This window comes from Stegodyphus dumicola, chromosome 10, assembly GCF_044657685.1.
Source record: "Stegodyphus dumicola isolate Sdum_Otavi_A_Nest chromosome 10, ASM4465768v1".
Lineage (NCBI taxonomy): Eukaryota > Metazoa > Arthropoda > Arachnida > Araneae > Eresidae > Stegodyphus > Stegodyphus dumicola.
In genome coordinates, this window is record NC_140777.1 from 136,436,136 (window position 1) to 136,459,257 (window position 23,122).

Genomic DNA, 23,122 nt, shown 5'->3' on the forward strand with positions numbered 1-23,122 from the left:
TGGTGGAAATTAAATCTTGTTTTGTTTCCGTTTATTCATCTTCTTAAAGCGCCATTATCATTTTCACGTACAAAGTGCAGTTTATCGCTTAGATTTGTTAGTTACGACGAAACATGTCAACTAAATCATATTCATTATTTCAACATGTACGCAGTTTTCAGTTTTTGAATGCTGAAATTTTCTGCCTACATTTTCAAAAGAAAAGTTTTAGTTAATTCAAAAATCTGAAATATAAAAGTAAAAATATTGTTCATCCCTTCTTGAGCTCACAAATCATTATGCGAATGTGCATTTAGAGCTTATAAAACCTGAAAAAAGCATGCCTGTAATGTTATCGCCATACGTTTATTTGTGTCTGTTGTAATTTTACTACGATATTTTCAACGACGATGCTTTTAAACTGCGAAACGTTTTCAAGTATCTTTATTTTCAACGATGTTTTAGAACTGCGATTGTTTCCTCCTTGCTTTCTACTTCCCGCGATATTTTGTAAGACTGCGCTTTCGTCTTGCCTTGTTTGCTTCACGACATCTTCGACTGCGAAATTTTCGGCAAATACCGTCTAACAAGAATATCAAATTAAGTCCATAAATTTGATTGTGGCCAAGATATAAAGATTTGGGTTTGCTATTGGTTTAAGTATTAAGTACCTTAAAGTAGTAGGAAAAATTTGGCCACTTCTTTCCCAGTTTTGAAGGAAAATCCGCCATGGTACCGATTCGAAGGTCTTCCACCCCTCTTCCCCATCCTCCCAAACCATCGGCCCACCAGCGGCCGAGCGTTAAAGTCGCTGAACACTGGTAGTTCGGTCCGAGGTTCGAATCCCGCGAACGGGCTGGCTGCATGGGCGTTTTCGTGGTTTTCCCCATGTGTAACGTGTATACGAGCCAGTTTCCCTTAGAAAGTCCTCCACGAAGGCATCCCTCCTCTTAGGCAGATAGCCCTCGAGGCTTTGCCATACTCACACACACACACACACACACACACACCCAAACCATCGTAGGCTCAACACTGTCATTTTCAACTCAACAGTATTTTAAGCTCTCAAATACTCCACAGGTAGTAACTTTAAAACATGAAGAAACGCCAGATTTGTTGCATGAATAATCCGGAGGTTTTCACTGCGTAACTTCAAAGATAATTTAAAATAAACTAAGAATATTGACTCAAAATTATTTTTAAATACATAATTCTAATAATTATATTAGTTTTAATACGATTCTGAGATAAATATATGAATGTAATATTTGATTTATAACTCTAAGTTTTAATTTTGCTTACTAGTTTTAGGCTAATTTCATTCGATTTTGCATTTTTCTTAAACAATTATATTGATGAAAATCTAAATAGAAAAATGTTTCTTGTACTAGATGGATTTTAAATACAACAAGAGTTAAAATATATAGATAATTATCTGCAAACAGTCGTGTGCGTAAGCTTTTTAATTTATCATTTAAAGGTCTGAAGAACACAAGTCTGAAGAACTCTGAGTAGAGAAATGGATTTGTTAGCAAACCAATAAGTTTCCACTCGAAGTAGTTTCATGACCGTTTGCAACAATAGTGACTCCGGCCATGGCTTTGGCTACCTTGACGCTGCATTGCAACTTCAACGATATGATAAATGACGAACCTGGATGCGGGAGTGGCGTCGCGTCATCTTTCCAGACGAATGCGGGATGTGGAGTCCCGGAATCACCATGATAGACGCATCCGTGTTTGGCAGTATCATGAAAAACGCGCATTTCCAGTTTGCATTTCATATCGTCATAATGGCCCATCAGCTCGAGTGCTGGTATAAGATGGCATTGGATACACGTCTCGATCACCTCTTGTTCGCACTGCCAAAACTTTGAACAGAAACCGTTATATTCCTGACTCGTTAAGTGCCGTGGCTCTGAATTATAACTGAGGCTTCCCTAATGCTTTGTTTCGGAAGGATAATGCACAACCGCATTTTGCCCGTAGTATCCTTACCTTCCTCAATGCAGAAGGTGTCCGACTGTTGCCCTGGAGCACATTCTTATGATCTGTCACCAACTGAACACTTGTGGTCAGTGGCTGCCGAGCGATTGGCACGTTTAGTACTCATCATCAACTACTGTCGATGAATTCTAGCAAAGTTTTGAATTTGCATGGACTGCGGATCGCCGTAATGCCATGCAATCTCTACTTGACTCCGTGTCCAGGCTGATAAATCAGCCTAGGCACGGATTTTTACTGATTTGTGCTGCCAGAGGTGGCTGCTTTGGGTACCTATTTAGCAAATCTATACCTCCCAATGTTCTGTAAATTTAATTGCTTGTGTTTTCCGTTATAATGTAGGTGCCCAATAAATACCATTCTATTATTTGTACTCTTTCATGGCACAGAATGGCTAGTAGTGTATGTAACGGATTAAAACTAATGGGATAGAAAAAAAAATAATAAGGAAAGTTTCTCTGAAGCGGGATTTAGACAATTTTAAATTAATTACTTGATGCCAATGTCATTGCTGTAGCTGTTTCTTATGAATTTGTTATCAAAATATTTCATAGAATAACCTTTTCCTCTGTAGCTTAGCTATCAATATTTCTTATAGAATTCTATTTAAACAGGTGATCTAAATTAAACTAAACTAAAAACGTCAGAGATCTGTAGATTCTTCGGGATCTGAGATAAGGAATCAGGAGCCTTCCAGTAAAACCGGAGTAGTTAACAGCTCTGCTATGTATACCTTCGCATTTTCGGGATTCGCACTCGAGCTAAACACTATGGAGTAAAAATCACCTACCTCCATATTAACAGTGCATTGCGTAAAGTGGTTGTAGATGGTTGTAGAGGTTATACAGGGATTTTCAACCAATATTAAATTCTGAATGCGTCCCTGGTATTTTAGTTCTGCAGTCCAAACCTTGCATTATCTAGTCAGTTATTTCGCTCCAGATGATCCGCAAGGTACGTGTCTCTGTTGTAACCAAAAGAAAGGTTAAAGATATAGAAATGCTGTTGCAACAGCAAGCTATTCTCCATAAAATTAAACGAAGGACAAAAATATCTGTATTTATACTCCATAGGAAAGCTAAAGGTCGGCTCAAATGTGCTTGGAAAATCCTGAAGAAGACGAAATATCGATAATATGATGGGAACAAAAGCTGAAAACTGACTAGAAGTATAAATCTATTAAAATCTGGCTGTGATTTATCAGTTTCAATTAACTATGTGATACAGTTTCAGAATTAATAAATAAATTAAGACATTAAGGTATCACAAAGGTTAAAGACAGAAAAATATTTACAAATAAATCTTAGCATTTAATGACGCAGTAATTTTTAATACTTTATAAACAAATTTACATTAGATATTATTCACATTGTACGTGAATTCAGAAGAAAGTGATGTTCTTATTAAAATTATTTAATATTCTTATAAATGTGTGCATGCGTAATGTTTGCAATCATAGCAAGCAGAATACAAATTTAATTAAACTTTTCCTCTCTGGAAAATTTATCTCTTCAATACAATATAGAATATCACCCTGTATTTTATAATAAATTAACATTTTAATAACGCTAATGTTGCTAAATAAATATTACAATAATTCCAATAGTAAATATTACCCTATCGAATGTATTTGAGTGCATGATTTTGAATGATATATTAAATATCATGCACTGCTATAAATTAATTTTTGCAGAGTATGTTATTTACAATGTTAACTTCTTAGCTCAAATGCAAACTAAATTGGTGTCTAATATTTAAATCTGCTTGAGTCACATTGTATTAAAATATTGCAACAAAGTTAATTTTTATTATATACATTAAATGCTTTGCCGTATGAATTTATAAAAACTAAAATTTATGTTTCTAAAAATGAAGCTAAGGAACTACAGCGAGTAATAGCAGTTTTAAAGGTGAAGTTGCAAAGCAACATGTACTCAGAGAGAAAAGTAAATTGCTAGTAAAGATTTGTAAACCAAGGAAGCGGGAAAAAGAGAATTAATGAAAAGGGGAGAACGAAGAGAATTAATATAAACTATAAAAAAGTAAATAAAATACACAGGAAAGGTGCAGCATACGCAGCAAGTAAATAACGTTTCCAAAAATTCAGAAAGAATGAAAAATATTTTTGAACCTAAACGTTTCTTCTTAAACCTTTTGCTGGCGCGCTATTTCCTTGATTGCTACAAAATGCAGAAATTAAAGTTGTGTTTCGAACCTCAATTTCTAAAACATAAGCATTTCAAACGATATGAATTTATGCTATTTTATAACTTAATAGATTCACTACAAAAGTTCAAAAATAAGCACGTCAAATGCGGCTTATGAATTATAAAAAACTGCAAAACTAAATATTTTTGCAATTTATTTTCCGTAAGGTTGATTTTGAAAAAATAATATCATATATTTCTTATATTTCTGCTGACGATTAAAATTTCTTAGAAACGAATATAAAACTACGAAGAAATGCTATTAAGATGAAAATGCCAGTCTAAATATTCAAAATTCTTAAAATTAATGAGAAAACTTTAAATGTAAGATGCATTTTCTAGAAATGCCTTGAATTATCCATACAACTAAATGGTTTAAATTCCATAGAATAAGCAGTAAAATGTTTTTTAAGTTTTCCTGCTCAAAAAAATCTGGTAGTCTGCAGAACACAATTCAGGCCTTGGCTATTTTATAAAGGAGACCTTTAGGCTAGAAATATTAAATTTGTAACTAAGTCTTATGTAGAAATTATATAACATTGTATAAAATTTTAATTTTAATTTTAATTTAATCACTCTCCTACGAACGTGTAGCTCTCATCTAGCATAATTCAGAGATTTCTTCACCTTCTGGGCTAAACTTAATTAATGAATAACATGTTAGTTAAATTACACGATACTTGCTGCAAATCCAAAACTGATGATGCTAATAATAATAATAAAATAATAATTAAAACTTGAAAGGTTTCAGATTTTAAATTACATCCAAAGGGGCGTTTTTTAACAGTTTCTGTGTTACCTTTATTTATCAAATATCTTGCTCTTCGCACTCAAACCATAAAATTCGCAAAATAATTTTAAAATGAGCATATCTTTAGAATTTCCGATAGACAGTCTCGCTAGAGATAAAAATGTTTGTTCTGCACAACGTTGCCATTATTCGCTTTTAAATCTCTGAGTTTGTTAATCAAAAATTCGTTAAAGTTTTACAAAATATGAAATTGATAATAAAAAAAATTCCAAATTTCAAGTTTGGGCTTCCAGATGTCCATATTCGCAGGAGGATTACGTTATTCAAAGTTGATGGCTCTAGGTACCGTTGTTTTATCACAATGCGAGAAAATATATACCTTTATGCAGATTCTTCATTTAATTTCTTTAAATATAATACATGGTGATAATATTTAGTGGCAGAAATTTGAAAAGTGAACCAACGCAAAATGCCAAAACGAAATTAATATCTTTCCAGTAAATTGCCTCTTTGGACTAATAATAATATCTATTATTGTAATTATAATAATCTGGGTACAATTTATAGATCTATTGGGATAGTAACAACTCGTCTTAACAAAGATACAATTTTAGAATCACAAAATAATGGTTTATTACTTAAACAACGGTTTCTTAACAGCTTAAATATAGGCAGAAATAGTTTACTAGCATTATTTGTATTACATAAAATTATGATACTCTGCACTTGTTTATATAAAGCTAAGAATTATCTTGCTGTTTTTTTTAATTATGTGTTGGAAGTGATTTTCATATGGCTTCAGATATGTACTGATACGTTTCGCAACACGAACGTTCTTTTCAGTCTGCCATTACTCAAATTCTTTACGTATTTCTCAAAAGCAATTTTAAATTCTTCCCCTGTATTGAGGTTATTCGAATTTGTAGTGTTTTCGTTTGCAACCCACAGAAAAACAACTGGTAAAATTTCGATATTCATTATTTTTGGTGTCTTTGCTCATTCACCTGCAACTCATTGTTGATGTTGCTTGCATGATTGTGTATTGACTGAACACTGAAGATTAACAAGTTATTTGAATGGATAACAATATTACTGTGACTGTTGTTAAGACTGTAATGTATTTGCTTGGTGTATTTGACTGAACTGCATGTGATTAGGTTTTAAGACAGCTTTTTTTTTAAGTTGAAGTTGAAATTTTCTCATGTATAAAAACATTGTTCATCTAAATGAGGAAGAAGCAACGCTATTTTTAATTTTTTAACTGTCAGTATAGAAGTTGGCAGATTTCTTGAAATAAAACTGATTCGCATAGAAAATTAAGGATTACATCATATATTTTGAATTTTGAATTTTATAAATAATATGGACATAAGATTTGTACTAGGAAAGTTCGTTTCTTAGAGAGCCATAGTTACAATTTCTGTGCATTTAGAATACTGTTGGTTTACATGTTATTTTAAGCTACAAGAAAATGAGAAGAAATATTTACCAGGGAGTACAGTGCATTTGATGTTATTTTACAGCATTACGCGATGCTTAGGAGGAATAGCCTTTACGCATGCTGTGGATTTATTTTTTCTTTAAATGCAGTTATTGGAATAGTCCGAATTTCTGCCCCATACGCGTCATTTTTTATTCAGCCACGTTTAGATAAATGAGCTTTCCTATATGGAGTTTAGACCCTATATGCACGCTGTACCTTTTCGCCAAGTTTTAAAATATTTGTAGGGTACTGAGATTGATGCTACTGAAGTGTTCAAACGAATTTAATTTTTCGTAAACTGTGAGACTTAAATATTTGATTGAATTAGCTTTTTTGATTTTTCTCACTTCCAGTTTTGATTGTAATTGTTTGAGGTGGTTCATCGGGAACTTTAGTTTGTTATTTTTTCAAAGATTATTATATGTTTCAATGAATGCTTTTTCCAGTATGTCGCGCATTCTTCCTTAGGTAACGAATCCTGCATCGTCAGCGAGTGATATAACTTTTGAGTGACCTGGCCCTTTTGATTATGTAATTCGATTGAATACAAGATTCTAGATATCCGCACTTAAGTAGATATCTTGTGGACAGCCTCTTTTCTGGGGGTTTCTATTACTATAATATTATACGGACCCATACTTTCCTTGCTTGCTACAGAAATAATAGTTATTACCTCAAAGATATTTTGGAGGAATTCCGTATATTCTAGAATATGGAGGCAATCATGAGGAACCAAAATTCTTCCACGAAATGTTTGTGAGTGCTAGATATGTGTCGGAAACAGAGTGTATTCAGTAGTCAGTAAAGTAAGTAAAGGCAATAATGGTCTGGCGTATAATGAGTACTCTTAAAGGCATATACTAAAGGTATAAGAAAGTAAAATAAGTGAAATTTTGTGTCAAGGATAATACACCATTGCTTAGAAAATTTGACTTTAACCTGAAGTAAGAGATTAATAGTCCGAAAATGAAAACTTAATTTTCCTGCAGAATTACCTGCTGTGTCGTAAAGTGAAAAACATTAAAAATTTTTAATTTGAAAATAATGCAAAATATTTCCTTGCACAGAAGATAGTCTATATGTGAAAGAATAATTGTCCAGATTTGTGGCTAACTGTAAAAAAAAATAAGCGAACGAAAACGACCAAAGAAGTGTCATCATGACATGTATACTAAAAACATTCAAATCCATAATTGAATGTAACCCTAAAAATAGCAAAATACTAAGAGGGAAAATGATTTTCCAAGCAAAATATTAAATAATTCATATATTTAAAAGTTTTTATTTAATATAAATTATATTTAGTAATTTAATAATCCTTCGGGTTCAATAATTTTTCTCACGTCTATAATTTGAAGGAATAACATATCTTACGCTATATGGTTTACAACAGCTTCGACAAAATTACTAATGGCACTTTAATCGGCATTTTACCAGATCGTTTGGGTAATCATAATATATGATGATAGCATAGCAAAATTAAGTGTAGCATAACGGAACGCAAATTAAGAAGAGTAAGATACAATAATCTCGAACGTCAAAATCCAACAAGCGTAGCAGAAAGCTTAACAACAAACAAATCATGAGGTCAATTAGGACGATTTTCTGGCCTTCTTATCTCGGAAATAGGTTTAACATATCTCACATTCTCCAGTTTCCTAAAATCCGGCTTCTTTCCTTAAGCCAGGCTCTTCTCCAATACTGTGGTTCTTAAAGAGAATGCAATTAATTTACAGCTTGCAAGTGTCTCTCAGTCAAGTAGAGGTTGGATGTCTCTCCACTTAAGGATCAGTCTTTTTAATTTACCACTAATTATAACCATACCTTTTAATTAGACACTTTTTTTTTGTTTTAAAAGTAAATCTTTTCTTCGGAGAAGAGGCGTTCGGGCTACGTAATGTAGTACGGTCTCAAAGTATAAAAGACGTATTCATAAAATAATAAGAATAATCTAACAATATTATTTTTGTATCATTTAACGAAGACTTTTAGGTAAAAATATGTCAGTTCAAGGATCTCTAGATGATAATTTAGAGATAAATATTTATCTTCTTCACGGCGTTCTGCGGATAAATCAAACAAGTGTTCCCAAATGGTTAATTTGTATAAATTAGTGCTTTAATTAGTAACTGGAGTATTTATCATCTCGGTTGTTCTTTAACTTTTAAACTCTTCGCCTTATTAAAATATTTACTATAATCTTCTTTAATGAAAATATTATTATTCTTATAGAGGAAAAATCTTGACAGAACACGATGTTGCTGTTTGTTTGGCTGAGTAATGGTTTACGAAATTACGTGGAATTTTAATACCATATAGTAAAATGTTCGAATTATGATACTTATGCTTTATCTAAAGGAGAAATGCTTTGCAATGGAAAACTTCAAAAGATAGATTTCTCTCCGGAATATTAATCAAACTTGTAACATAAATACCCTTTTGGAGTTAATTTAACTTAATCTTGAATTAAAATCTGTTGAAGAGAGAAAAGAAGAAATCTACTGCTTTCTTAACTGTTAAATGCGATGAGATAAATATATTTTCTTTCTATACAATATTTTCTTCAGTCAAAAAGAATTTTTTATTTCCGTCTTTTCTTCTGTAATTTGTAGCCATTTTCTTTCATAATTTGTTATTAATGTTCTTTCTTTTTAATTTAAGGCAGAGGAATTTCATCTCATCACAAATGACTCTGAACTTTTTCATTAAACTGAAATTAATGAGATCTTTCAAGTCCTTAACAAAGACTACATTCAAATTTATTGAGTCATCCCATAAATAATGCGGTTCTCTTTATACTTCTTTTATTTTCCAAAATTAAAATAAACAAAATTAGTTTTTAATCTAAAATATATGCTATTCATCTCCTGCTGTTCTTAATAATTACGAAGGTATTTTGTTCCACCGAGGTTTGCAGGACGTCCTCATTGGGCTCTATAGATAATACAGGAAAACCTGTAGGTAGGTTCGGCCTCAGAATTTCTAGAATGATCATTGACACTGGCTTATGTTTACTGTCCACTCCCCATATACTGGATTAATATTCCTATTAATAATTATTTATTTAACTCATAAAGCAAATTATGCCAAATATGCCCATTTGTCATTTCCATTTAGCTTTGAAAACCATGAACCATGATCCATTTAGCTTTGAGTCCATAATCTCAGACCCGAAGATAAGCATAATGTGTGACAAAATTATTTCCAGACATTTGTTAGAATTGATTATAAATTATAAAGGATTCTGTTGGCTGAAAACTTAATTCTAATAAAACATAACTGTTTTTCGGTTACAGTAAAAAACTTAAGCATGTAAAAGAAGCTTTGTAACCTTGAAATAGGATCAGCTAGTTATCACAACATAGTATAAATGTGTGTGTCTAATAAGGCATTTTATTTCACACCAAAACAATTTTTTCGTGCATCACACACTTATATTCTGAGCATGTAAAGTCATACTCTTGTTCTCATGCGTTGCTTACATTTTGTGCTTTGTTTTATTAATTATTATTTGTTTAATTATATCAATTAAATATTTGTTAAGTATCATTCTATATGCTACTGCTGACTTTAGATGTGATGACTTTAACCCTTAGGTTTGATATTTTTCCCTTAAATTATGTGATTATCTTAATACAAAAATTCCTTTTTAATCCATTAAGTAATGTCAGTTTTCAGGAATTACTACATCTGGTTCCAAAGATAGTAGTTTTCACGATAATAAAGAAATAAAGGTGAAATCTTGCTTATGCATTTTTACGAACTGAATTCCATTTCATTTCCGTTTATTTGCACTGCTGTGTGACTCTTATTTACTGTAAAAGGTCTTCTAATAGTTCAGTACATTCTATAATCTGGAGCATTTTTCACTAGCATACCTGCCATAAGATGATTCTAATAGTATTTCATTGGTTTATGTTCAGAAAAAACTGAAAGTTACTTGTTTGTGTTTTTGCAGCTTTGCTCAAAGTCTGCTTTTATATATCGTTTTCATTATCTTTATATTTTGTTTAAACTGTTTCAAAAGCATTTTATAAAATTGTAGGTAAGAGTTAAAATCGAAGCAAAAAAGGAGACTTCAACAGGTACAATAGTTGCTATACAAGATTATCTATAATAATTCCCCAGGAGCTGTAAAATTGTAATTATTATTATTATGTAAAATTATTATTACGTAAAATATTAATTCAAACTATGAATCAATGAATTATTTAAACATTTGAATGTAAGAAGAGAAACTCACTTGCGCAAAATTTCTAATTTCAGTTCCATTCTAAAAAGACAGTTTTAAGGACTGGTATTGCTTGGAACTTTCAAACAACACAAGTTACAAAAAATGTGTCGAAAATTTGTGGCCAAATGCCATGAAGTAAATTCCAATCGAAAATAAAGAAAATAAGGATGATCTATTGATTAACCTCTCTAGTTTCTAAACTCATTTGAGACTCTTTCTTCTCACAGTCTATTAACCATGCTTTGACAAAACGAAAAGATAAAAGGGGATATGCAGTTGCGGGAAAATTCAGTACGAGGTCATAATTCAAAGAGCGTTGAATCCGCAGTAGCAACAGTATTGGTGAGCAACGCTTTAATAAATATCATCTCATACAAAATAAAATAAATTTGTGAAATTCGCCGAGAAAGCTAAAACTGTACACTAAATGTTATAAGAAACACAAAGAATATACATACTTTTCTATAGTATGATTTAAAAAAATAAAGAGCATAATTTATGAAACGAAGAAAATATTCATATACTTTATATGGAAAGATTTCATTCATTGACAATACTGATGACGTCAAAACAAAAACCGATTAAATATTACATTCCTATTCAGAATGAAAGGATAATCTGAAAACCAAAATACGCTGAACAACTAAAATCCTCAGTATCCAGTGACGCAATTATTTATGTTAATAGTTTGCATCTGAATGCAAAACTAGGCTTATGTGCATAGGTTAGAACTGAAGTACGGCGATGGACAACATGTAGTGCAATGGATACATGTATATTGTGTATTGTGCTTATGTGATATGATGTGATGTGATGTGAGGACGCAGCTCTTTGTATTGGCTGCGTCAGAGCAACCAGAAACAACAACATCCAACAACCTCTCCCCCCAAAAAAACATCGGAAAACCATACTAAAAGAGAAATTATAAAATACAACCAGTAGGTACTTATATCTAGAGCTCTGGTGTTTTATATTTCACGCAGTGATAAAGGAAAGCGAGGGAAAATGGAGGTTTAATAATATATGGATATCCCTCAAAGTATCCCTTCAAGATCTTGAAATCGTTTTTTAAACTATGAATCGATTAACGAATAGATTGTTCAAGAATGAGCCAGATCAACGACTGCATTCGAGGACCTTTTCCTTATCATTGGCAGCTTGAAGATGATCACAAGAAACATTTAGATGTCGCAGAAATTCGATTAAGTTACTGAAGACAAGGCTTTATGTTGTTGTTGTTGTCTTGTCCATGGAAAAGGTGCTAAATGGAGCCAAAGGTTCTACAGAAGACAAGGCTTTATATAATTGAACTTTAGCTGGACCAGTGGCTTACTCATTCAGTCATCCAGAGGTTCATTTAAGTTCGTTTCGATGTCATATTTAACAGATTCGAGACGGAGTAGATCGTATATTGCTTAATGACTAGCCCAGACACAACCTAAAATGTGATTCTAGAAGAGTGTCACTTGGAATGAGAAAAAACACAAGCAAATTGCCTTTCTTTGTTTATGAAAAATCCCGTTTCCATGGAAGCGATTTCGTAGTTTGAAGTGGATAGTCAAAATTAGCCTTACCGAGTTATATATCTTTGATGGAAATTATGTAGCAAGTTATAGATATGTGGACGAGGTCTTATAACCTAATGTAAAGTTGATTAGAGGTGTTGCTATGGCACATATTATGTTTCGTAATGTATGGCTATATTCGCCCGATTTAAGCATCTCTGGTGTCAGAATTTTTAAAAACATGAAATATCGCTCGAACGGATTCGCCAGCTTCCCAGCTTTTCAAACTTGAACCCGACTGAGAACGTGTGAGATGCTTTAGGCTGCCAAATTGTATAGCGTTAAATGCCTTCCTGAACCAGCTAGGATATAAAAAATGCATTTTCAGAAGAGTTGCTTGCAATTCCCCAAGACTTTATCTACAGTTTGGTATGTTCTGTGAAATCGAAATGGAGATTTGCATTTCTGTTAGAGGTAATGAAACATTTTATTAAAAAGAGATATTTTGAAATGCAAGGAAAATAATTTTCCATCCTTTTTAAATTTACATAGATTTTCTTTGAATTGGATATTTTGAGATTACTCACGAGGAAACATAACAATACATGACAAAAAGCACTTTTGCTCAAATAGCTTTGAATCATTTTTCAAAAATGGCAATTAAGTTTTATTTCTGTGAATATCCTTTGATTCTTATAAGCAAAGTATTAAATTGTAAATAAATTTACATATTAATAAGTTTCGTTCATTAAATGTGTTTGCAGAATTGTAATGTGCGATTTTCTTCTTCCCGAATGTATTCAATAACGCGGAAAAAAAGATTTAGCAGCATCATGTCAGAGTTCCATTCCATCGCTTATGTCCCAAACGAGCAAGATTATCATACTTTTACTGTGTTTCATTGTAGATCTTATTGATTTGAGTTTTTCTGAATGGTCTTACTTCAAGAACGATAACAGTCTCCATCAAGGGTATAAATGTTTGATTCTTTACAATCCATGATGAAGTTTTTTCTCCAAAATATTTCAGAAATTCTTACTGCATATGTAGCATATGCAACTATTGAAAGATTCACCAATATACATCAGTTCATAAATAAAAATAGTCCTTTTTCATATAAGTGAGAATACTGAAACAAGTTGGGACATTATGATTTATTATAAATTCTTATTGAATTTTAAATCGAAATGAAAACATATGCATAGTTTAGGTATATTTACTGAAAAATGTTTACGTTTCATATTAAACACAAGTTCACATTTAATGATTATGAAGAAGGTATACAGTTTATGTTCAAATATTACAGACTTAGAGGATTTGTTTTAGCCATCAATAAATTTTTTTAAATGTAATTTATATTTTCTGACGCTTTTATATATAAAACATTGGCGAATATAATTTAAAATCATATATTGTGAATAAGATTTAAACTGAGAATTTTATATTAAGCTTTCTCTATCATGTTACCATTACAGTAACATGAACGTGAGAGACTTCCATAAAACTTTAAATCAAACTTCTCCTCGTTAAAACAAGTAGTTTATCTTTAGACTCCGTCTGAGAATAATCTCTTCTCTGACATGAAGAATGATGTGGTACCGAGAATGACATTAATCCTGGAAGCCTCTTATTTCTTACTGTCTTTTATTTATCGTGTTCTGTATAAATCCGTATAAAGTATATTATTTCAGTGATAAAATAAAAATACGCGGCATTCCAATTTATTACTTCAAGTGAGCCTTATAATCTCCTATTTCCATTTGACAACTAAACAATTATTTCAACTCCTTTAAAAATTGATTTGCCAATATTTAAGAGTATGTTTCATTTGACTTGTATATAACTTTCATTTGACTTGTGTGTAACTTGACGAGTATATGTTATTTGATCGATTATAATAACACTTAAGGCTAATAAACTTCGAATTATTAAATTTCAATTTTATAAAAATTTAATTTCGTATCTAAAAAATAAATTCATAAATATTTAACCTATTTTAAATTTAATATTATTAATGAAAATCCGATTTCTGAGTTTACGTAAGCCTTTTAAAAATATTGTAATTTATCTTTATTGCATGTAATGCTACAGTTCTCCAGATATCTTTTACAATAGGATTTCACGGCATTTAAAATTATATCATCATGTCGCACGCGTTTATAGTGAAATATAAATCTGATAATCAAGTGAAGTATCATCATTAAATCCTAAAGGTATGTTAACTATTCTACAAAGAGTTAACGATTCTACAATTTGTCTATTCCGCTTAAAGTACTTCCAGTTAAAATTTTAATCGTCTACTCAATTTTCTTATACTGTAGAGACATTAGATATTTTTAAAGCAGAAGAGATGAAAATTGAGCAACGCCCTCTTCAGGAATCGAACCACGGACCTCTGGAATACGCGCACAGTGTACAGACCATTACACTACGAATGCATGCTAAGAAGGCGGGAGAAATATCTTATATACTTCCCCTTTTAAAGAGCGATAGGGCTTTTTAGAGGACCCAATCGCCAAATCCTGAGTGTGGAGAATCATCATCCACCATCCTTTTTCTTTAGTTCGGGCGCCACTGTAAAGACATTAGGTATTTTTGAAGCAGGAGAGATATGGTTAGTTTATTTAACCTGTTCCGCCAAACTAATGGCACTACAGAGTAAGCAGGAGAGATGAAAAATGAGAAACGCCCTCGCCGGGGATTGAACCACGGACATCTGGAATGCGTTCCCAGCGTGCAGACCACTGCACTACGAAGGCGTGCTGAGAATACCTTATAATACAATCATAAATATTTCACCAGAAAGTAAAATGTGGCTAAGTAAAATCAAGGTGCAACAGGAATTACAAAATACGAAGTACAGCAAAGCTACTTGAATTATAGCAATTATTTAAACATGTTAATAATTGCCTTATTTTCATTTCTTCGCAAGAATCATCATAAAGAATTATATTTGGACATATTCTTCTCAGTGGCTATGGAAAAAAACATTCTTCTCATCTCTTCCAAAACAAAGCAGTTATATTGTTGCGTGCGTAAGGGTTTGTAATAGATTGAACACACACAGAACCGATGATAGCTTGATAAAATGTATTTTACTAAAAGAAATACTTCACAACTCTGGAAATTTTCACAAAAATATTCATACAGTTCTTCACAGTATCACATGTTACAATCAATAGTTTTTTATTATTTACGTGCTCTTTAAGCACTACAAGGAAGGGAGGATACCTTCATGGAGGACTTTCTAAGGGAACTGTCTTATATACACGTTACACATGGGGGAAAACCACGAAAACGTCCATGCAGCCTTAGCAGAAATCGAACCTCGGACCGAACTACCAGTTTTCAGAGACTTCCCAACTCGGCCGCTGGTGGGCCTACAATCAATAGTTACAAGAATATTAAACACAACACAATGCAAAGCGCATTTAAAGAGACAAACTCACGCTAAAATAATCTCAATAATCCGAATTTGACTCTGAACTAACAACTACTGAGAAACTAAAGCTCTCTCCGGTTTTACATAGTTTTACCCTGGTCACCGAGAAATCTCCAGTACCTTCCACTTCTCAAATTTAAATACACTTACCCCCTGAATTAATCTTTTCTACAGAGCACATTCCCTTTCATGTTCTTCATGTTGCATTATACAAAAAATACTAAAAATTTAAACGTAACTTCACTAAAATTATTTACATATATACGAAAATTCGTAACAATATGGTAAAGCGGAGTACAACTGCTCTAAAAGCAGCTTTGCTACGAAAGTATTTTTGAATTTTTTTTTCGCAGAATTTTTATAGATTATGCTACCCTTTTTATTTAAATTTATTCTTTCTCCATTCTAATTTTTTGCTCTCTGAAATGAGTTTTCACACTACTAGACTGGTAGATCTAAATGCTTTTTCATTTTTCGTGCTGTAATTTTTGCTTTCGGTTCAACCAACCTGGCCCATAATATTAAACCGAACAAAATTTGTCTTTTTGTTTGAGGTTACTTGTTATTTCCTTCAACGAAATAATGCTATAGAAATTTTGATTAAATTTTTGAAGGCTTGGAGAATACTTTAATTAGAATAAATTGGATTTTATTTATTGGAGTGTAATTTAACTCTGCTGCTTCTCTTTCAAATATTTTAGTCTATAATATAACCTTGCGTGAAACCAATATTTCTGACTGCCTAGTAACTAGCTTTGTCACTCAAGTAAAATGTTTTGTTGTGAGTTCATTTTTTAAAGTTTGTGATGTTTATTTTAATTTATTTAACCAGTTATTTTATGTTAAGGAATCCTTACCGCCTCTTTCCGTTTTCCCACCAGAATGCAAATTAGTTCGCATGTAATTAAGTGAGGATTTGAAATTGCTTAAACAGAGTGTGCTGATGGTGATTTTACACAGCTGTAAGCTTAAGAGTCAACTTTCCAGGTTAATTTATTCTGTGTAGCTTTTGGACATTTGAGATATTTAGATTTAATTTTAAAATTTAAAATTTTAAGTTGGTTTTTGCCATAAATGCTGGCAGATTTGTAAGCACCACGTGTGCCTTCGTTTCAATGTATTGAGTTTTGCACCCTTCCTAAATCTCTGTATTTCTCAATACATAGCGATAAATCTCTTACTGTCTTATTCAGGATTAGCCACAAGTTACAATTGGGAAAGGCTCATTCCCTACAGGTTTTAATAAAACACTATACCTACATTTTCATCTAGGAGCCACAGGACAACTGACTTTCAAACTTCTGACCATCGGTGTTCTCGTTAATTCAGCCAACACCAATTCCCTAGCCACAAACAATATTAATATTGTTTGTTGCTAGAAAAGTGAAGCCCTTCTTCTGCAATTGCTTTTGTAATAATGCTGCCATTTAGTTCAGTTTGTTCGTCATAGCGTGTAAGTCTGCAAAGAAAATGCACAAATACTATCAGTTTTAAAACTATATTTTATATCAGTTTATAAATTAAAGTAACCATTTTCTTATAAATATGATGGCCTCATTGAATATACATGAAAGAAGCAGGTACGTGAAAGCAGATTAAATGTAACTGAACTAATAAACTAAATGTTACAGCTGTTAGGAAGTTACTGAGAAGTTACAAAATAGAACACTATATCAAATTAGCCATACGGTAGACATATACCAAATTAACCATATTGTAGTCAATTGAAAATTCTTATATTTTAATGAACAGTAGTCAGTAAAGATGCTGTACTTAGAGCAGACGTCTAACTCACATGCGTCAATTAAAAATTAGACTGCCATAAAATGGCTAAGTCTTTAGCTTTATGGAAAGTAACTATATCATAAAATTATTGGAATACATTTCTTTCGATTATTTATGTTCACATCATTATCAGTAGCTTTAATATTTTCAGAAGTTATTTCAGAACATCCTGGTGTAACATTTGCTTGGAAAATCCCTTGTTTTATTTCGCGTAAGATAGAATAAATGCACATACCAACGAACGGAAGAGGAAGATTGCTTAATTCACGCAGGACAGTAGTAAATGGACAGAATGCCAGGACTTTATTGCGAGTGACACAAGCATAAACTTAATCGCACTATTACTTTGAATAAAGATTTAGCAAAGCGTAATATTTGAGCAGGAATAAATGAGTTAGATATATGCACAGTACCATTAATAAACATATATTGTCCTACCATATTACTGCATTAAGAGTAAGGGATTAATTAAATACGCGTTTGAGGTATATAAATTAGTGATGGCAATATTTCAAGGTACCATACGTCATAGAGTATACAAATTTCATATAATTGCGGTATTATTGCATAAGGGTGCGTTATAAGCTTATTTTAGATGTCATATATATTAAGTACTAGCGACCCGCTCCGGCTTCGCACGGGTATAAAATATTAATGGATATTTTAACAATGAATCGCAGCTCATAATCTTTTTCTGAAATTACATACCTCACCTTAAATTACGATTTTTGAAAATAATTTCCCTAATATTAAATTGATTTAACTCTAAATTTTAACCAAGATTTTAATAGAAAATTCTAATCCATAAATTATGGTTTTATTTAATCTAATCTTATCTAACCTTATGTACTTATAATTACTATAAGTGCGATTTAAAAATTAACCTTAGAATAGAATGTCATTTATACAATTATTTATCGTAACTTACTTATAATTACTGATACGTTGTCGCGCTGAAAGCTAGAGAGCTCCGATAATAAACGCGTCCGATCGCTGCTAAAGTGCTGTAGGGAGAACCGCGGCCTCCGACGCGCTATTTATAGGCACGCTCCCGCCGGCCCGGCCGGTACCTCCGCAAACGCTACGTCCCACAATTTTTAAATCTGTAGACCTTTTCAATGTGTACAATACTTAGTACATTATTTTGATAAATCTTGTAGGGTTCAGCCTGCGTTTGCAATGTAAGCTGAAAAAATGTAATTATTTACGACATCACATTGGAAACCTAAAAAATAACAATATTTCTCCACTATTTAATGGATGTTATTATACATATAAACCTTCCTCTTCAATCACTCTATCTATTAAAAAAACCGCATCAAAATCCGTTGCGTAGTTTTAAAGATTTAAGCATACATAGGGGTATAGGGGCAGAGAAAGCGACTTTGTTTTATACTATGCAGTGATTTATTTATACATTTCAGGTACAGAGAGACTAGATGACGAAATAGAACACTAACACCTAGATTGTAATAATTTTATAAAGGTTGGGGAATGTCGTTTTTGGAGGGGAATTCTTCAGAAGCTGTTCTTGAAAAAGATTGAAACACACCTTGTTCAATAATAAAGATACCATTTCTTGTGTACGTACATGTGAATTAACATTTTATATAATGCATGGATGCATGGTTCTAAAATCGTATCAAACGTCTTTCAGTATCAGAACGAAGAAATACAACAAAACTTGCGACAGCATATACCAGTCCTAGATATACATGAAAATTTTGGCATAGATTTCCTGACTCATCTTAAATTAATTTTACCTTGATACAAAATATGTTTTAAACTTTACTATTTGATTTAATGCCTTTTTTTTTTTACTTTTCCTTACTGCTTTAGTACTATCAATGTACCTTATATGTAGAAATGAATGAGCTACAAGAACCTTCTTCCTCTTTTTTTTCTGCATGTAATGACACCCACGTATACGTTAGTGATATTCGACCTTGCATTAGTGTCCATTTACCTAATAGACATTCCCTAACAAATTCTTTGTTTCCTGGGCAGAAGCAGTGGAATGTGGAGAGTTCTTTCTGTCTCTGGAATTTCTGAGTAAGAACGAAACATTGGGCGAAGTTGTACTCTCATAAACATGATTAAGGAAAGATTATTTCAAGAACGGTAAATTTAGTAATGCTGACAATTACTGTAATGAAATGAACAACCATTTGACATGATGGTTATTGATTGGAAAAACGGATGTTGTTTTAGGTTAACAAATTTCTAGTGGAAGTAATAAATGGCACGAAAGAAATAAAAAGAAAAATGTGTTAAAAAATCTGAAAGGTTTCAGATTTTAAATTACGTCCAAAGGGGCGTTTTTTTAACGTTTTGTGTGTTACCTTTATTTATAAATTACCATGTTCTTCGCACTTAAACCACATAAAATTCAATTCAACCGCAATATCACAAAATATTCAAAAATCATTAGAATGCCCAATAGACAGTCTCGCGCGCTGAAGATAAATTTTTTTTTTCTTTTTCCCCGTACTGTGTTGCCATTGTTAGCTTTGAAATAGTTGAGTTTTTTAATCAAAAATTTATCATTTACAAAATGTGAAACGGATAATAAAATAAATTCTAAATTCCAATTCGGGCTTGCGAGTGCCCATGTTCGGGTGGAGGATTGCGTTATTGAAAATTTGAAGGCTCTTGGTACCGTCGTTTTTTCACAATGCGGAAGACTTACATACATTCATGCAGATGCTTCATTATTTAATTTCTTTAAATATAATGGAAGACGATAATAATTGGTGGAAACAGTTTAAAATGTAAACTTTTAACAAATAAGTCTCATGTAAGTGTAGTTTAACCTAAGGAAATTTAAAATGTCTGAGCCTTTCTTTGTCTATTAGCAGCAGTTAAAACCGATTGCTCTCAATCATAATAACAGCCACTTTGTGCTAATATAAGTGAAAAGGTAATAACAGAAATATAAGCTTCATGTACCTAAATCGATCGATTATTTGCTTCGATTTATTAATCGATTTATGTATAAAAGGTGAAAAGAAGTTATGAGTATTTCTCCCGCCTTCTTCGCATGCCTTCGTGGTGTGGTGGTCTGCATGCTGGCCGTGTATTCCAGAACTCCACGGTTCAGTCCCCGGCGAAGGCGTTGCTATTTTTTCAATCTTGCCTGCTTCCAGAAATACCAAATGTCACTACAAAGTCATTGACGAAAATAATAATTCCCTTGTAAAAATTAATTTTGCAGTTTCTTTCTTTTGCACTTTTTATGTTTGGGTATATAGTCATAAATAATTTCTCTAAAAACATATAATTTTAATTGTAAGATATGCCACTGCACATAAGGAATATTTTCTGCATCTGTCGGAAGATGATAATGCAATGTTAAAATTATTTTGGGGAACATTTATTTAGAATAATGTATAACTCTTCATTTGTCTAAGAGTAGTAAATATTTAATGCAAGTGGAGATAAAGGCCTAGTTTTAAAAGATGTAATTTAGTAAAAATTTCAATTTGCTGAAACGTTTTTATTTTTTCCTTTTCAGATTCAGCCTTTTATCAACACCTCAAAATGCACATACACGTCATTGCGTGGTTATTGTGCTGTTACGCCATCTCGAGTACAATGGCCTCTACATCCTTTCCAATCCCGACGGGTGGCCATCACCTACTGCTCCAGCACTCTCCCGTCGCAGTGGCTTTGCCACCAGTAACCCGTAGACAGATGGAAGTGTTGCCATCGCAAGAGAGAGAGCCGTCTTGTTCAGAACTCCGTTCCATGTGGCGGCATATGAGGCGGATGGGCAGACAAATGGAGTTCACGAATGAAATTCCGAAAATGCAGGACCCTTTTACGACTAGCGCGATGCGATACGGGGGTGGGAGGAGGAGACCCAGCAAATACCCGGATCCCAACCCCTACAGTGCGGCCAAGTCTTCCAGCGCAAGCAAAGATACCGTCTTCCAACGCAAGACAGACTTCGTCCATTCCCCTAAAGGACAATTCGGGGAAATTGTGCAGGATCCCAATGAGCTGTACGGTCCCAACAGAGTGCTGAGCAATTCTGAAACTTTAGGTTTCCATGAGTTTGATGATTTTCAGGGACCGAAGTTAATGAGTGGAACCCGTCGTATTCCAGGAAGATTTGCAGATAGTTCCTTACCTGAAGAATCTCTTGGTGTGTACGGAACTGTGGTACATTCACCTGAAGAGAGGGATCGCTTTAGAGCTAGGACCAGGAGACCGCCAGATTTCCGGAGTAGGTAAGTTACAATCTTAAAATCTTTGATTTCCATGAGGTATAAATCCGCTTTTTAGAACTCTGTGAAATTAAGGTTTTGCAGTTATTTCGCGGTAGCGGACACTTAGCAGACAAGTACTTAGCCAACAGGACACTTAATCGACACCATTTAGCCGTCAAGATATTTAGCCGACAGGACACTTAGCCGACATGGACACTTAGCCGACAGGACATTTAGCCGACACGGACACTTAGCCGACAAGGATAGTTAGCCGACAGGACATTTAGCCGACACGGACACTTAGCCGACAAGCACACTTAGCCGACAGGACACTTCGCCGACACGGACAGTTAGCCGACATGACATTAAGCCGACAATGAGTCTCGCTCTTCCCCATGCTTTTAAATTTTTAATACTTTCTCATTTCATTACTAGTACTTTGCTCAACACATCACACTACATTCATTCCCGTATAAAGTCGTTTCGCTCCTCCCACTGATGAGATTTCCTTTCCCTGTCAGGAAGTAGAGTGATTCGCCCTACTCCTCGCCACACTGGAACTACTTTTGTTACCTAAAATACTATTTACACGCTCAGAATGCTAGTTACAGGTTAGGCATCACATATTTATTAATCTGGGATATGCCTCCGGCACAGCGGCCACCTAACAAAAGTAGGTTTCGTTTATGTAATTACGTCAAAGCCAGAGGGTTATCTGCCGAACGGGAGGGATACCTTCGTGGAGGACTTTCTAAGGAAAACTGGCTCGTATACATGGGGAAAACTACGAAAACACCCATGCAGCTGTCCGTTCGCGGGATTCGAAATTCGGACCGAACTGTCAGTGTTCTACCGCTAAGCCACTGCTAGGCCTAATAGAAATAGAGTGACCGTTTCACTTAATATATAGCCAGTCTAAAAAGTATAATTCAAGAATAACAATATTTTTTTTGCATTATTCATATTTTCATGACAGGGAAAGGAAATTTCATTAGTGGGAGGAGCGAAACGATTTTGTAATAATGTAACATGATGTATTGAGTAAAATAGTAATCAAACGTAAAAGTATCAGGAATTTGAAAGCATTTGGAAGAGCGAGATTGGAAAATTAATATAATTAATTAAACAAGAAGAATTATTAATGATGTGAAAGTGTTCAAAGGAACCCAGCTGATTAAATGAAGAAGCTTTACGGATAATTTTTGAAGATCACAAATGTAATTAAGTCACCACCGTACTTAGCTAAAAAAAATTCGATTTTCCTTTCGAAATTTAATTCATATTCCCTGACGAGAAATTTCAGCGCTTTTTCAATTTGGCCAATATATACAAACAGCACGATACATATCTAAATACAATTCTATATATTATTCTAATACGATACAATTCTAAATTGTCCCAATGATTAAAAGCACATATGAGATCTTTAAGAATTGAAAAATGAATTTTACTGATAGGTAAAAAAATCACCTATCAGTAAAATTAATTTTGGATATTTCATCGTGAAAATATGGATAAATCG

The 23,122-nt window shown here is 33.1% G+C and overlaps 1 protein-coding gene across 2 annotated transcripts in view; it reads left to right on the top strand.

Annotated features, from left to right (window-relative positions):
• The window catches only part of LOC118192073 (uncharacterized), a 544,392-nt gene that overhangs the window by 187,843 nt on the left and 333,427 nt on the right, over positions 1-23,122 (top strand). For both annotated transcript variants that reach the window (XM_085825577.1, XM_085825578.1), the window contains exon 2: positions 20,904-21,621. In XM_085825577.1, coding sequence (XP_085681703.1) covers positions 20,930-21,621 — 692 coding nt within the window. In that variant the 5' untranslated portion in view covers positions 20,904-20,929. The remainder of the gene's footprint in view (positions 1-20,903; positions 21,622-23,122) is intronic.